General features: G+C 31.9%; 2 protein-coding genes across 3 annotated transcripts in view; both read left to right on the top strand.

The window, feature by feature from the left end:
• The window catches only part of LOC127708887 (TATA-binding protein-associated factor 172-like), an 84,079-nt gene that overhangs the window by 47,522 nt on the left and 21,233 nt on the right, over positions 1-15,324 (top strand). For both annotated transcript variants that reach the window (XR_007985422.1, XM_052214047.1), the window contains exons 27-28: positions 808-960; positions 2,240-2,377. Coding sequence is in view for 1 of the 2 variants with exons in the window: in XM_052214047.1 (XP_052070007.1) it covers positions 808-960; positions 2,240-2,377 (291 nt within the window). In the remaining variant the exon portion in view is untranslated. The remainder of the gene's footprint in view (positions 1-807; positions 961-2,239; positions 2,378-15,324) is intronic.
• Positions 3,623-14,408, top strand: LOC127708891 (uncharacterized). Its single transcript, XM_052214053.1, has 2 exons — positions 3,623-4,407; positions 13,227-14,408. The coding sequence occupies exons 1-2, from the start codon at positions 4,323-4,325 to the stop codon at positions 13,739-13,741; spliced, it is 600 nt and encodes a 199-aa protein (XP_052070013.1). The 5' UTR covers positions 3,623-4,322; the 3' UTR covers positions 13,742-14,408.

Genomic DNA, 15,324 nt, shown 5'->3' with positions numbered 1-15,324 from the left:
AATAATAGTTGTATCTGTTCTGGGTACAATAAGTGATCAGAACAAAGGCTGTCAAAATTTAATATTATTGTGAAAACAAATACATTTTTCCTTTTTTTATTTTTTTTAGATCGCTCAATGCATTTATTAGCATTTATAATTGTTTGAATTTTATAACACATTTATTTTAGGTTTTTTCAATTGTTTTTTTTAATGATTTATCAGTTTAATTTAGCTATATTATTTTGAAGAACAAAAATCCTATTTTCTTATATCCTGTAATGGGTTTATTTGCTTTTAAATTTTTTTGATTTTTAGAAAACATTTATTTCAGTTTTTTTCTGTCAGTTTTGTATGATTTGTTATGAGACATTTATGGTCGAAATGCGCATCTGGTGCAGTAAAATTGGTACCCTTAATGTTATTATCAGTTAAGGTTTGGTAATACTATTCTGAAGCATGAAGAGGTAAATGTCCAATGTTTTTATTTTGAAATTTAATTTCTGTAAGTATACCAGGTGGTTTTTTTTATGACTGAATACAAGAAACTAGTCATTGTGAATTCAGATGCCTGTTATGTATCTTATTTATTTTATATTTTCAATGCATATTTTCATACATACACATACTAGCAGACCAACTTCTGCTTGTCATTGTAGCAAGAATTAAACTTGTAAATGGTGATCTATACTTATAGATTATCAACAAGTTCATAGTCTATTCTTTCAATAAAACATCAAATTATAGATTATGAAGATCCAATGTTGAGAGCTCGTCATACAAGGCATCAAGTGTATGTTTTGATTTTCTTAATATTGTTTTTTACAGGCCGGGGTTCCAGACCCACCTGAAATGGAGGCTAGGCTGACAGCAGAGAAAGAAAAGCAACGTCAGTTTTTGGAACAGTTGATGGATAGCTCAAAATTGGAGAGTTACAAAGTGGCTATACCAGTAGATGCAGAGCTCAGAAAATATCAACAGGTACAGGGGTTCAAATTAGTGTGGGTCTGAGGTTTGGGATATTTTCTGACTTTGGAATTTCATTTTTGAATTACAAAAGATGACCTCACTTTCTTTGCACTGATGCATACAGGACCTTTGACTTTTTACAGTTGGACCTTTTACATAAAAATTCAACTGGTCCTGGACCTTGACACTGAGTTATGTGTTTGATTATTTTATTAGTTACAGTTTTGTTGTTTTAATTTTGAGAAGACTTTAGACCTGAAAAAATGTTGAAGCTGAATTGAACTAATGAACTGAAAGAATTTTGCTTACTTTTTTACAAAAATATGTTTGACACCTTTTTAAACGGATTTCCAAAGGAAAATATCGGTTATTAATTCGGTAATGTACGGTGGTCGGCGGTACAGCTGATCGGGTGGCTGCAAAACAGTGTCTGTGCAATAAATTGAAAATGCTTTGACGAAATCTTTTCAAATTTAGTTATCTTGTTTCCTGTGACTAAATGAAGGTCAAGTTCAATTTCCATGATTTTAGCTTTTATCGTTGTTGAGATGTAGACCTTTAAGTAGCGAAAAGTGATACTTAGATTGATTTTGGCCTTTCTATTTCTAAACCATACAAAAATTTAGTATTTTAATTGATCCAGATTTATAAATATCATTTTCATGCAGGAAAATCTGGTTTGCTGTTAATCTCTCAGCCTCTTGTTTTAAATACTGTGGATTCATTATTTTTCGTGGATTTCATTTCTATAGGAAAACTTGAATTTAAGTGGTCAACGTATAAATTTTCTAAAGGCTTGTATGCAGACTTTTGCAAATCTATGAAACACATGTATTCCTTAATCTACGATAGATAAGTACCCATGAAATTAAATAAATCAACAGTATACAGTCAACAGAATGACATTCTTTATATAAAACTTCTACAGTTAGATACATTTTACAGTATTTATAGTCAATTTGAATATCAAACATGGTGTGTATGTTTATAAATAAGCTTCTACCTCAAATAGATTTTCATTGTCCATTTTTCCTGTGTTTAAAAAAAGGATACAATATTAGAGGATTAATGACACTGCTCTTTTTCTAATAATAAGGCTGGAAGCACAGGATAATTGTGACTAATTTCTAAATTTATCTGAATACTTCCATTGAAAATAGTTCTTTGATTTTCTGCTTGCAATTGAGTTAATGTTTACTTGTTACAGTTTTGATCTTGATAAAATATATGTACCATTGAAAAACTTTATTCACTTGTTTTTTCTCAACAATCTTTTTCCCTATTACAACAGGATGGTGTAAATTGGTTAGCATTTCTAAACAAGTACAGTTTACATGGAATACTGTGTGATGACATGGGATTAGGGAAGACTTTGCAGTCTATCTGTATCTTAGCTAGTGACCATTTTCTGAGAGATCAAAAGTACCAGGTATGTTTAAAGAAGTGAGACTTTTTGTTGTATGTTTTTTTTATTATGCCCCTGCCGTAGCAGAGGGGACATTAAGTTTTACCCTTGTCCGTCTATACGTACGTACGTAGGTCCCAAAATTGGTTTCCGTTCTCTAACTTGAGTTTACCTCAACCAAACATTATGAAACCTATACACAATATTCATTACCACAAAACTAAGATCAAGTACAAATTTTTTGTTTCCGTTTTCTAACCAGTTTGCCTCAACCAAATGTTATGAAACTTATACACAATGCTTATTACTACATAATACAGATTAAGTACGAAATTTGGTGAGAGCACTTTTACCATTCTTGAGTTATGTCCCTTTATAAACATAAAAATTGCTGAATTTTTCGTTTCCTTTCTCTAACTTTAGTTTGTCTCAACCAAATGTTATAAAACTTATACACAACCGTTCTAGAGTTATGCGTGTTTACAAATAGAAAAATTGCTGAATTTTTTTAGTTTCTGTTCTCTACTTAAGTTAGCCTCAACCAAATGTTATGAGACTTACACACACTGCTTATTACCACAAAACTCAGATCAAGTTCAAATTTGGGTAGCGTCACTTTTATCGTTCTTCAGTTATGTCCCTTTATAACTATATGATATGCAAGCAGGGGCATCATCTGTGTCCACATGTGGACACAATCCACATTTATTTGTTTCATATTCTGACATAATCATGATAATGGTAATGGCTTTGATACCATTGGTAATAAGATATAGATACTATTAAAGAGACTTACCTGAAAGAAAATATATGAATGATACTGTTAAATCGAAATTATTTGCAACTGTCATGGAAATAGAAATATATGCACAAAAAAAAAAAATATCTTGCAAATAACAATCTCTGATGTAGGATTTTGTCAAACACTATTGTTTGAAAATTGATATTTATATTCATTATTTAGTGCATCATTAAGACTTATATTGTATTATGATGATGATGGATGGCTGTTTAAAGTCCAGTGGCATGTTAAAAGCTGGGTCAATATCCCTAATGCGCCTCAAAATGAGGAACTCAAAAGTTGTGTGTAAACAAAAAATCTCTGTGTAGTGATATTTGACATGTATCTATGATAAACAAGTGACTGAGCTTAACCATTTGTGCTTATTTAGAAAGTACATAGAATAAATGTGTAAAAACTATGGAGCTATTAAATGTGTTCAAAGTATTAAATTTTCAAAGAACTTATTGTGTTAAAAAAGGGATTTTTTAAAGGCAGTGCTTTAATGCCTTTCTAGTTGCCGGGTTAATCCTTCCTTCCGCGATATCCATCTTATCTACGTGGGGGGTCGTTAGGCTCCAAGTAGATCCGGAAATGTTGAATTCTCTCCTCTTCTTATTGCGATATAAAATGTTTTTTGTTTCATTTCATTTACATTGGGAAATAGAGAAACGATCATTGTGTTTTGTTAGTTTTAAAAACTTTAAATATATTTGTATTTTGCATTATAAGCAGTCAACCGATTGACAAACTAGAATTATTTGAATTCCGTGTGGAAAGAGCTCGGGTTAATTTCGAGTGTTATCTGCAATCTATATGTTTATAAATCATTTCAGTCGTTGATATAATAATTAAAGGTCGACTGAACATGAATTATATTATACAATTTAAAGCGCATTTCTGTTTATGCACGTGAACCCGTCTAACGTTATTGTTATTTCGCAGTTATATAAAGTAGCAAATTATCGTTCCTGAATAGGTGGCGCCGTGGTAGCCGATCCTGTTCCTCAATTTCCGGTTTCTGCACTGTGCAACGATTTCAGTTACATTTTTAATTAACGATGCCAAGTACTTGTTGTTGTGTACCTGGGTGTCATTTAAGAGGAGGACATGCATTTCCAAATGACTTAAAAAGAAGGAAAAGTTGGATCAACGCCATGGCCCATACGCAGATTGGACGAGAACACGATGAAATCGTGGAGTCCATCTCAATCAGCTGTTGTTTGCAAGGCACATTTTACTGAAAAAGACTACGTGCAGGAAACTATTCATGGTAAAACTCTATTTTCTTTTTGAAATATATAGTTATATATTTAATCGCCATGCGAATAAACCAAAGTCTGTTTACAACCGCAATTATCGTTTTAGAATAAAAGGGGGTGGTTAATTCAAGACGTCATAATTTTTTGGATTACGATTCAATATGATCTGTTTGAGATTTTTTGGTGATTGCTACAATTATAATGATTTCTTACAAGAGGTATATCATACTGAGAATTATTTTAGCAGTAATTATGCTAATGTAGTAACAGGTCAGGAATAACTACCAATTGGTGGATTATACCTCAATTGACGTATAATCCACCAATTGACATATATTGGTATAGACCAATTGACGTATAATGCAAGTTTATTTGTTATAAAATGCTAGTGTGAGATAGGAGCATCATTTTGCAACTTACAACCTATTTTATGACCATTATTGAGTTCTCCGAAAGTTTCAGTTTTGACAAAGGCTGCTGCATCTCTTGAGAATGCATGTGTACAACAATTCTTTTGTTGAAACATCTGTACTATTGACCATGATTGACTTTTAATAATGAAAGTCAAGTATTAACAAAGAGCTCCATTCACCTGTGGAGTTGTACTCATAATCACATGACTGCAGACAGTATTCAGTCAGAGCTCTGACATAAACAAGTCAGAATAAAATGACTTCCATAGGTCAGATATAATTTGATGTAAGTGTTGTCTCCCTTCTTGCACTCAACAGAATATGACTTGTACAGGTCAGTTTATGTCAGACTTTAATTTATCATAAAATGACTTCCACAGGTCAGCTTTTGCACAAAATATTGTGACTTAATATCTCCATATTCTAATAAGATTTATGCCCCTTTTTAATGCATTTTGACTTCGAGAGGTCATTTTTGTTCTGATTTGAAGCAGTCATTACTACCACTTTGTTATCAATCTCCATAAAAATATGGTGATTACTAGTTTCGAATTAAAGAGTTTTAAAAAGTGGGGCTCATCTGACATCATACCTTCTCCTTTCCAGAATCTAAACATAATATATTTATCTCATCACTTTCAATTATTTCAAAATACAAAGAAAAACCAGGTGAGAAAAAATGGATCATACAATTTTCTGAATATCAAAAGATTTACAAATTACAATATTGGATACATTTACTAGTACCATGACAATACTTCAAATCTTCCAAGGAAAAACAAGACACTTATTCATGATAAGACTATGTTAATAAAAGATATATTCTCATCCACTTTAAGCTAAATGTATTAAGAGCAAAACATTTATTATCTTAATATTTCATTGAGGTAAATACTGTTGTGCAAACTGACTCAAACAAGTCACATTATGTTCTGACTTACTAAACGTATTACAACTTTTAAGTCTAGTATTGTCATATTGATTTAAAAATGTATAGGTAAGCCAGATAAAAGACTGAGGAAATTAGGTCGCCATAAGTCACAATAATGAGGACTATAAAAAAGTTTATTTGGTATATTCAATATTAAATATATTTTGTTTTAAACAGGTCAAATCATGTTCTGACTTAAAAGAGTCAGTCCAAAACTAAAATAAATTTATTGAAATATTTAAGCCGGGCATTGCCATATGATATTAAATGAATGTATGGGAACGTCAGATAAAAGACACTGGAAATATATGTTAAGATTTCCTAAAATAAATAACCATTTGACTTAATTGTTTCTAAAAAATTATCATTTAATAAACTCGAAAATGGCAGATTCAGAAGCATTCTGAAAGCAAGGACTTTCTTGGAATAAAGAAAGTACACCTAGTTTTGATTGGAAATTTTGTTCTGTAAACTGACTTTAACAGGTCAAATCATGTTCTGACCTCAAAGAGTCAGTCAAAACTAAACTTATTCCAACTTTTAAGTCTAGTATTGTCATATTGATTTAAAAATGTATGGGAGAGCCAGATAAAAAACAGAGGAAATAAGGTCCCCTAAAGTCACAATAATGAGGATTATATAAAAAAGTTTATTTGGTATATTCAATATTTAAATGTATTTTGTTTTAAACAGGTCAAATTATGTTCTGACTTCAAAGAGTCAGTCAAAAACTATACTTTAACTAATTATTGCAACTTCTAAGTCTGGCATTGTCATATGCATTTAAGAATGTATGGGAAAAACAGATAAAAGACACCCAATAATAAAGTCACAATAATGAGGACTATAAAAAAGTTTGTTTGGTATATGTAATATTCAAATGTATTTTGTTTACAAGTTTCATCAAATTATCTTAAAATTTTATTCTATATCGTATTTTCATGACTTTTTCTTTTCTGTTAAGTTAACCCATGGAACTTTTGGTTGTAAAAAATATTATTTTAAAGACCATTTGACTGAATTGTTTCTAAAAAAACTTATCAATTAACATGATTAATTAACTCAACAGTAGCAGATTCAGATAAAGGGAAAAAAGGGGGGGGGCTTAGAGGAAGAAGACCTAGTTTTGATTGGAAATTTTGTTCTGTAAACTGACTTTAACAGGTCAAATCATGTTCTGACTTCAAAGAGTCAAACAAAACTAAACTTATTTCAACTTTTAAGTCTACATGGTCTAGGATTTTCATAATGATTTTAAAATGTATGGGAAAGCCAGATAAAAGCTAGATGAAATAAGGTCCCCTTACGTCACAATAATGAGGACTATAAAAAAGTTTATTTGGTATATTCAATATCAAATGCATTTTGTTTTTAAAGATTTTCATCAAATTATCTTAAAATTTTATTTTATTTCTGTATTTTCATGACTTTTCTTTTCTGTTAAGTTTACACATAGAACTTGTGGTTGCCAAAAAAAATAATATTTTAATAACCATTTGGCTGAATTGTTTCTAAAAAAACTTATCAATTAATTAACTCAACAGTAGCAGATTCATATTTAGGAGGGGGGGCTTAGAGGAAGAACACCTAGCTTTGATTGGAAATTTTGTTCTGTAAACTGACTCAAGCAGGTCAAATCATGTTCTGACTTATAAGAGTCTGTCAAACACTAAATGGATTGCAACTGTAACAGTCGGGCATTGTCATGATTGTGATGTGATTGTTAGAATGTATGGATACAAGTAGGAAAAAAGATCACAAATATTAAGTCACAATTTTTAGAACTATATAAAAGTTTATTTGGTATATATTTGATATCTTAATATTTCATTGAGGTAAATCCTGTTGTGCAAACTGACTTGAACAAGTCACATTATGTTCTGACTTCAAAGAGTCAGTCAAAAACTATACTTTTACTAATTATTGCAACTTTTAAGTCTGGAATTGTCATATGCATTATAGAATGTATGGGAAAATCAGATAAAAGACACCCAATAATAAAGTCACAATAATGAGGACTATAAAAAAGTTTATTTGGTATATTTAATATTCAAATGTATTTTGTTTACAAATTTCATCAAATTATCTTAAAATTTTATTCTATTTCTGCATTTTCATGACTTTTTTTTCTGTTAAGTTAACATATGGAAATTTTGGTTATAAAAAATATTATTTTAAAAACCATTTGACTGAATTGTTTCTAAACAAACTTATCAATTAATTAACTCAACAGTAGCAGATTCAGATTAGGGGGGGGGGGGGGGGGGGCTTAGAGGTAAAGACCAGTTTTGATTAAAAATTTTGTTCTGTAAACTGACTTTAACAGGTCAAATCATGTTCTGACTTCAAAGAGTCAAATAAAACTTAACTTATTACAACTTTTAAGTCTAGTATTGTCATATTGATTTAAAAATATATAGGTGAGCCAGATAAAAGACAGAGGAAATAAGGTCGCCATAAGTCACAATAATGAGGACTATAAAAAAGTTTATTTGGTATATTCAATATTAAATGTATTTTGTTTTAAACAGGTCAAATCATGTTCTGACTTAAAAGAGTCAGTCCAAAACATAAATAAATTTTATGAAATATATAAGCTGGGCATTGCCATATGTTATTTAATGAATGTATGGGAACGTCAGATAAAAGACACAGGAAATATATGTAAGATCCCCTAAAATAAATAACCATTTGACTTAATTGTTTCTAAAAAAGAATCAAATAATAAACTTGAAAATGGCAGATTCAGAAGCAGGGCTTAAAGGAAGTACACCTAGCTTTGATTGGAAATTTTGTTCTGTAAACTGACTTTAACAGGTCAAATCATGTTCTGACTTCAAAGAGTCAAACAAAACTAAACTTATTACAACGTTTAAGTATAGTATTGTCATATTGATATAAAAATGTATGGGTGAGCCAGATAAAAGACAGAGAGAATAAAGTCCCCATAAGTCACAATAATGAGGACTATAAAAAAGTTTATTTGGTATATTCAATATTAAATGTATTTTGTTTTAAACAGGTCAAATCATGTTCTGACTTAAAAGAGTCAGTCCAAAACTAAAATAAATTTATTGAAATATTTAAGCCGGGCATTGCAGGGCTTAAAGGAAGTACACCTAGCTTTGATTGGAAATTTTGTTCTGCAAATTGACTTAAACAGGTCAAGTCATGTTCTGACTTTAAAAAATCAGTCAAAAACTAAATTTATTGAAATTATTAAGTCAGGCATTGCCATTTGATATAAATGATAATGTATGGAAAAATCAATTAATAAACTCAACAGTGGCAGATTCAGAAGGGGGCTAAGAGGAAGAACACATAGCTTTGATTGGAAATTTTGTTCTGCAAATTGACTCAAACAGGTCAAATCATGTTCTGACTTAAAAGAGTCCGTCAAAAACTATATGGATATGCATAAAATCTGGTTCATAATTTTTGAAAAGATGGAGAGATTAATGAGTCTATATTTTGTTATTCCGACTCACAAATGTCACTATGTGACGAATTTCGGGAATTTTTCTCTCCTTTTGACTGATTCCTACATGTTGTATGGGTGCCATAACTATCACTACAATTCATGTACAAAGTCAGCACATTCTAAGGGATGCCATCAAAAGACCAATGTAAGATAAAAAAACTTAAATCAAATAGTTTGGGGGTGGGGGTGGGGTTAAAGTTGCTGCAAGTTTTGTTTATCCAAAATCGATTTTACATAAATCCATATTGGTCAATCAATCTTTCCCAAATTAAGTTAAGAGGGGGGTAGGTGAGTCAGTGAAAAAACTATGTGATGTGAATTAAGTTTTTTATCCTACATTGAACTTTTGATGTCGTCCCTAATGACTTGACCTATTACAGTATTTCTGTCTGAATTTTGTATGAATATTCTGTATTTACTAATTTAACTACATGTATGTGATTGCAAGTGTATTAATTAGCTTTGTTTATTACTTATATTAAACTAAACCTCTATTAATCAATTATCTTTACTCTGGTTATTGATTATATAAGAAAAACTCTGCCTATTACTATATGACTGTAATCTAAACTCTGATTGTTAACATCCTGGATTGCATATCTGCATGACCATTAAACTCATGGTATGCCCATTTTATTTGAGGATATAAAAGTATTGTTTTTTCAATATAACATTTTCAGACACATTGAATCTGTGAAGACAACTTTCAATTTGACTTTAGAAATTAAAGAGTTTGTAAGCAAAATGTTGGGGAAATTTAATTATAGTTAAGAATGTTTAAAATTAGTTAAGAAAAAAGTCGACATTATTAATGTTAAAAAAATTTTGAGGAGAAAAAACATACAAATTCAGACCAAATATGGTGACTTTGTTGTCCTTCAAGAAGCCATACATATAATCCATAATATTTTCACTGTTTTTTAAATACATGTAAAAGTTGAAAGATAACTATCTATTGATTTTTTTTTTTAAATAGCTTTTTTCACAACACTTATAACTTTGTAATTTATGTTCCATTGTACAGTTGTTATTCTTAATATCTTTAAAAACTGTTGTTTGGGAACAAAATCTTGTCAGGGTTTCTTATGGTACTAGCATGACAAGTGCATTCATAGTCTAAAATACTCTAAACATTAAAACAAGTCAGTATTTTCAGATCATTCTGAGTCTTTCTGACCTTATTAAGTCAGAACATTCTGACTTCCAATGTTCTTCTCACTTCTGTAGAAACAAAGACTATCTATTTCTTAAATAAGAGGTAAATGCTTCATGTGGCTAAGCAACTGGGGTAAGAATTATAGATGTGTAATTTCAGAAGAAAACAAATATGCCAAAATTTTTTTTTTATATAGATTAGACCGTTGGTTTTTCCGTTTGAATGGTTTTACACTTGTAATTTTTTTAGGCCCTTTATAGCTTGCTGTTCGGTGTGAGCCAATGCTCCGTGTTGAAGGCCGTACCTTGACCTATAATGGTTTACTTTTATAAATTGTAACTTGGATGGAGAGTTGTCTCATTGGCACTCATATCACATCTTCCTATATCCATGTAATTAATAAGATGTGATGCATGTGAGAGGAAAATAATACTGAATAGACAATTCTGTTTGCACAAACACTGATAAATATAATATGTAAAGGTGGTCTCTCAGCAGATTAAATTAAACAAGAAATAATTGTAACAGGATGCTGTTACGAAGTCTCCCAAACAAAGCTCCCATAATTCGTCATTCCCATTGTTGCCTGACATTGGGCAAGTTCCAGTACAAATTGGTTTTGTCTAGTAAAGTGATATGCGTAAGTGACGCCTAGGGTTTGACCCTGCATGTCATTCAAATCTTCTTGAAATGACGAACAGGAATATCATATGGTTTACCTTTAGGGGTGGTGATCCAGAACATTTCAAAAAGGGGGATGGGGATGACCCCAATGGACTTCCCCTATATTTCATTTGATTTTTTTTATTGTCCTGTGCAAGAATGTATATGGTTTAGGGGTGGGGATCTCGACCGTTTACAAGTTTTCAAACATGAGGGGGTGGGGTGACCCTCAGGGACTTCACCTTTATTTCATTTGATTTGTCTTATTGACCCTTACAAGAATATATATGGTTAAGGGGTGGGGATCCCGACCGTTAAAAAGTTTTAACACAGGAGGGGGTGGGGGTGACCCCAAGGGACTTCCCCTATATTTCATTTGATTTGTTTTATTGTCCTATTCAAGAAAATATATGGTTTAGGGGTGGGGATCTCGACCGTTTACAAGTTTTAAACAGGAGGGGTAGGGGTGACCCCCAGGGACCTCCCCAACATATCATTTGATTTGTTAAATTGTCCCATACAAGAATATATATGGTTTAGGGGTGGGGATCTCTACCGTTTACAAAATATAAGAACATTTGCAAATGGCAGGGGTGGGGGTAAACCTGGAGACTAGCCCGGTATATTTCATTCAAATCAATTTGACATTATAAAGAGGAATAGAGAAATGACAGGGATGGGGGTGATCCCTGGAGACTTGCCCTACATTTCATTTGTTTTATCATGTCCCATGATCATAAATGAAGACCAGGTGTGTGCATCACTTATTGTTCTTAAGTTATAACTTTAAAAATAAAAAAAAAATTCTTTAGTTAAACCCCTCCCTTCCTTTTTCTTTTATTAAATTTTTTTCCATTTTCATTTCATTTTCATCATATCAATATTCACAATGATCGTTTTTCTCATAGGGAGAAACGAAAAATCAATTCGTGATTGAGTTTAAAAATAGAAAAATCACGTGACGATGTTCAGCTCGAAGCAATACTTTTACTTTTTAAATTGCACTGACTGGTTAATAATGTTAATATTGTTTAAGACAACACGAGTTATCTCCCGAAAATAACAATTCATTATCATAACAACATTTTCTGACCTGAACAAGTCAGAATTGTCAAACACCAGGTCATCTCAAAGACCACGCGTCCGTATTTACAGGTCGCGCGCCTTCATGAAACAGCAAAAAAATCACTTGCAAGGAACTTCTTTATAGGCAAAAAATATAAAAATGCCCATGAAAATACGGAGGTAATATGAATTACCTTTCTAAAAATGCCCACAATGACCTAGATTTTCACTAAAAATCGTAAATAATCAATATAATACTCAATGACTTCTCGTTCGAGACACTTCCAAAACAACGACTCTCAAACACGTGATCTCTTGCAAAAAACCACGTGATCGTATGTGTCGTAGATCGGCGGCAAATTCAAAATAACTTCTGGTTTGACGGACTCGAGTGAAAACTACGCAAAACAAAAATTGACGCGTACAGGTCAGAATTTCAAAACACTTTCTGACTTTAAGAAGTCATTTTATTCTGACTTATTTATGTCAGAGCTCTGACTGGTATTGATGTCCATTGACAGGTGATTAGTGATAAATTTGCCAATCAAGAATTGACAAGATAACAATAGAAGAAACTGCAAATACAATTGTTGATTAAATGCAATATGTTATGTCACTATACTAAACTAGGAATGTTTGACATGTTTTCATACAATAATATGGTTTTAAGAAAACAATGCTCCATTTTGGTTGAATAATTTGCTTTGAAAAACAATTATACCATTATATGTCAATAATGACAATTGGTGGATTATACCTCAATTGAGGTATAATCCACCAATTGGTGGTTATTCCTGACCTGAGTAATGACAGGAATGCATAAGCTATGCCTCATAGACTTTCTTGAAAAATATCAATGACAATGTTAACAGGAACAAAACAATGACATGCTCTCATCTATATTATAGTTATTAAGGTATAAACAATGTACGTTTGTTGCATAAGTCTCTCATTGTTTGTCCTTTGGATTTACATAACATACATTGAATCAGGCAAACATAGTTTTATCCAGATTGTAATGAATAAATCTAGTTAATATTTCGCCAGGTAATACAAAGTATACATTGCTAATGGAAGTTCATTTAATTATCAAAAAACTAATGTTTTATAACCTTTTTCAGGGCGCAAACCCACCATTCAGAGACTTAAGTCTACTGCCATTCCCAGCCTATTTTCCTGGACCAAGCAAGAGACTGAATCGTCCGCAAAAAGAAAAATCAGGGCAGTTTCCTGTGAAAACAAAAGAACCAAACTTGATGAATATTGTAGTAGAAATCTAGAGGAAAGTTTTGATTGTAAAGTTGGTTTTCCTGAAGAAGTCATTCAACCTGCAGAAAGGATTTATGACTGTCCACCACCAACTGCCGAGCTAATGTTGAGCTTCACAGATGGAATTATGCAAACACCATCAATGCCTATGTTTTCAGCAGAGAATTTTGAAATGAAGACATGTGACACAGCCATGCATTTTTATACCGGTTTAGAGTTGTATACTAAATTTTTATTTGTTTTGACCACACTTGGTCCAGCAGCACATTGTTTGAGATACATATATTTTCAAATTGATAGGGTGTCAGTTGAAAATCAGTTTTTTTATGACTTTGATGAAATTGAGGCATTATACAACCAACTTTGAACTTTCTAGATTCTAGATTGAATCTAGTGTTAAGAATATTGTGTATACATGGATTGTTTTTATGTCTAAACAGTGGTGTGAGGCTAACACTTGGCCATCTAGTGGTTTAGTCAGGTATTTTTCACCATCCAACTTCAAATTAAAGTTTCCTACGACTTGGATTATTATTGACAGCACAGAATATCCCGTGATAAAACCTAAAGCTCCTAGAGCTCAGGCAACCTTTTCATCATATAAAAACAGAAACACTGAAAATACTTGTATGTTCGACACCTGGTGGTTTAGTCAACGATGTCTCTAATGCATATGTTGGTTCTACCAGTGACTATGAAATAGTTGAAAGATGTAGAATAGTTCAATTATGTGATCCAGGTGACAGTGTGATGGCAGACAAAGGTTTAAATGTGCAAGATTTGTTTGCTAACATTTTTCAAAAAAAGAAACAGAATTAGTTCCAAAACTCTTATACGGGATAGAAAAGTCTCCAATTAACATGTGCACATAGAGCGAATTATTGGACTTGGCAAAACATACAAAATTCTAATAAATCCTATGAATGGAACTGAAACAAAACTTTCATCTGAAATAACATTTAGTTGTACTATGTTGTGTAATTTTAGAACTTGTATTGTGCCAAAGGATGCATAAATAAAAGTGACGCAATGAATTTTGTTCTGATATATATATATATTTATAATTACATGCACATGTAAATTGTAATGCATATAAAAATAAGGAGATGTGGTATGATATTCAGTGAGTTTATCGAACTAAAGTGCATAAGAAATGGGTTTAAGCAGTTACAGGTGTTACTGTCACCGTACAATCTCCAACAATGAGAAAAACTTGTACCATGTAAAACATTTCAGAGATCTTACCACTAAGTTTTGTTGTCTCACCTTGACTTTGGTGAATTGTTTATATCTGTTGATGTAAATATAAAAAAGAAGATGTGGTATGATTGCCAATGAGACAACTCTCCACAAGAGACCAAATGACACAGAAATTAACAGCTATAGGTCACAGTACGGCCTTCAACAATGAACAAAGCCCATACCGCACTGTCAGCTATAAAAGGCCCCGAAATGACAATGTAAAACAATTTAAACAAGAAAACTTGCGGCCTAATTTATGTACAAAAAATGAACGAATATAACAAATATGCAACACATAAACAAACAACAACCACTGAATTACAGGCTCCTGACTTGGGACAGGCACGCCACATACATGTACATACAGAATGTGTCGGGGTTAAACATGTTAGCGGGATCCCAACCCTCCCACTAACCTGGGACAGTGGTGTAACAGTACAATATAAGAACGAACTATAAAAATCAGTTGAAAGAGGCTTAACTCATCAGATGGATAAATACAAATACAAGTGGACGTGGTCGGGTAGTTGTAAATCCAAACAACAAAAAGACACTAAGTACAGATCTGAGAGTACTCAAAGTTACTGACAGCTAGTTCAAAGCCACTAACAACTGATAAAAAAATCTTGCATCTAAGACTAAATTATCAATCCGTAAGCTCCCTTTAGAATTTTATAAATTTTAGATTTTACATTTCTGAGTTATGGG

Source organism: Mytilus californianus, unplaced genomic scaffold (genome assembly GCF_021869535.1).
Source record: "Mytilus californianus isolate M0D057914Y unplaced genomic scaffold, xbMytCali1.0.p SCAF_7, whole genome shotgun sequence".
Taxonomy (NCBI): Eukaryota; Metazoa; Mollusca; class Bivalvia; order Mytilida; family Mytilidae; genus Mytilus; species Mytilus californianus.
The sequence above is the reverse complement of the archived record's forward strand: the minus strand, read 5'-3'. Positions and strand labels throughout refer to the sequence as shown.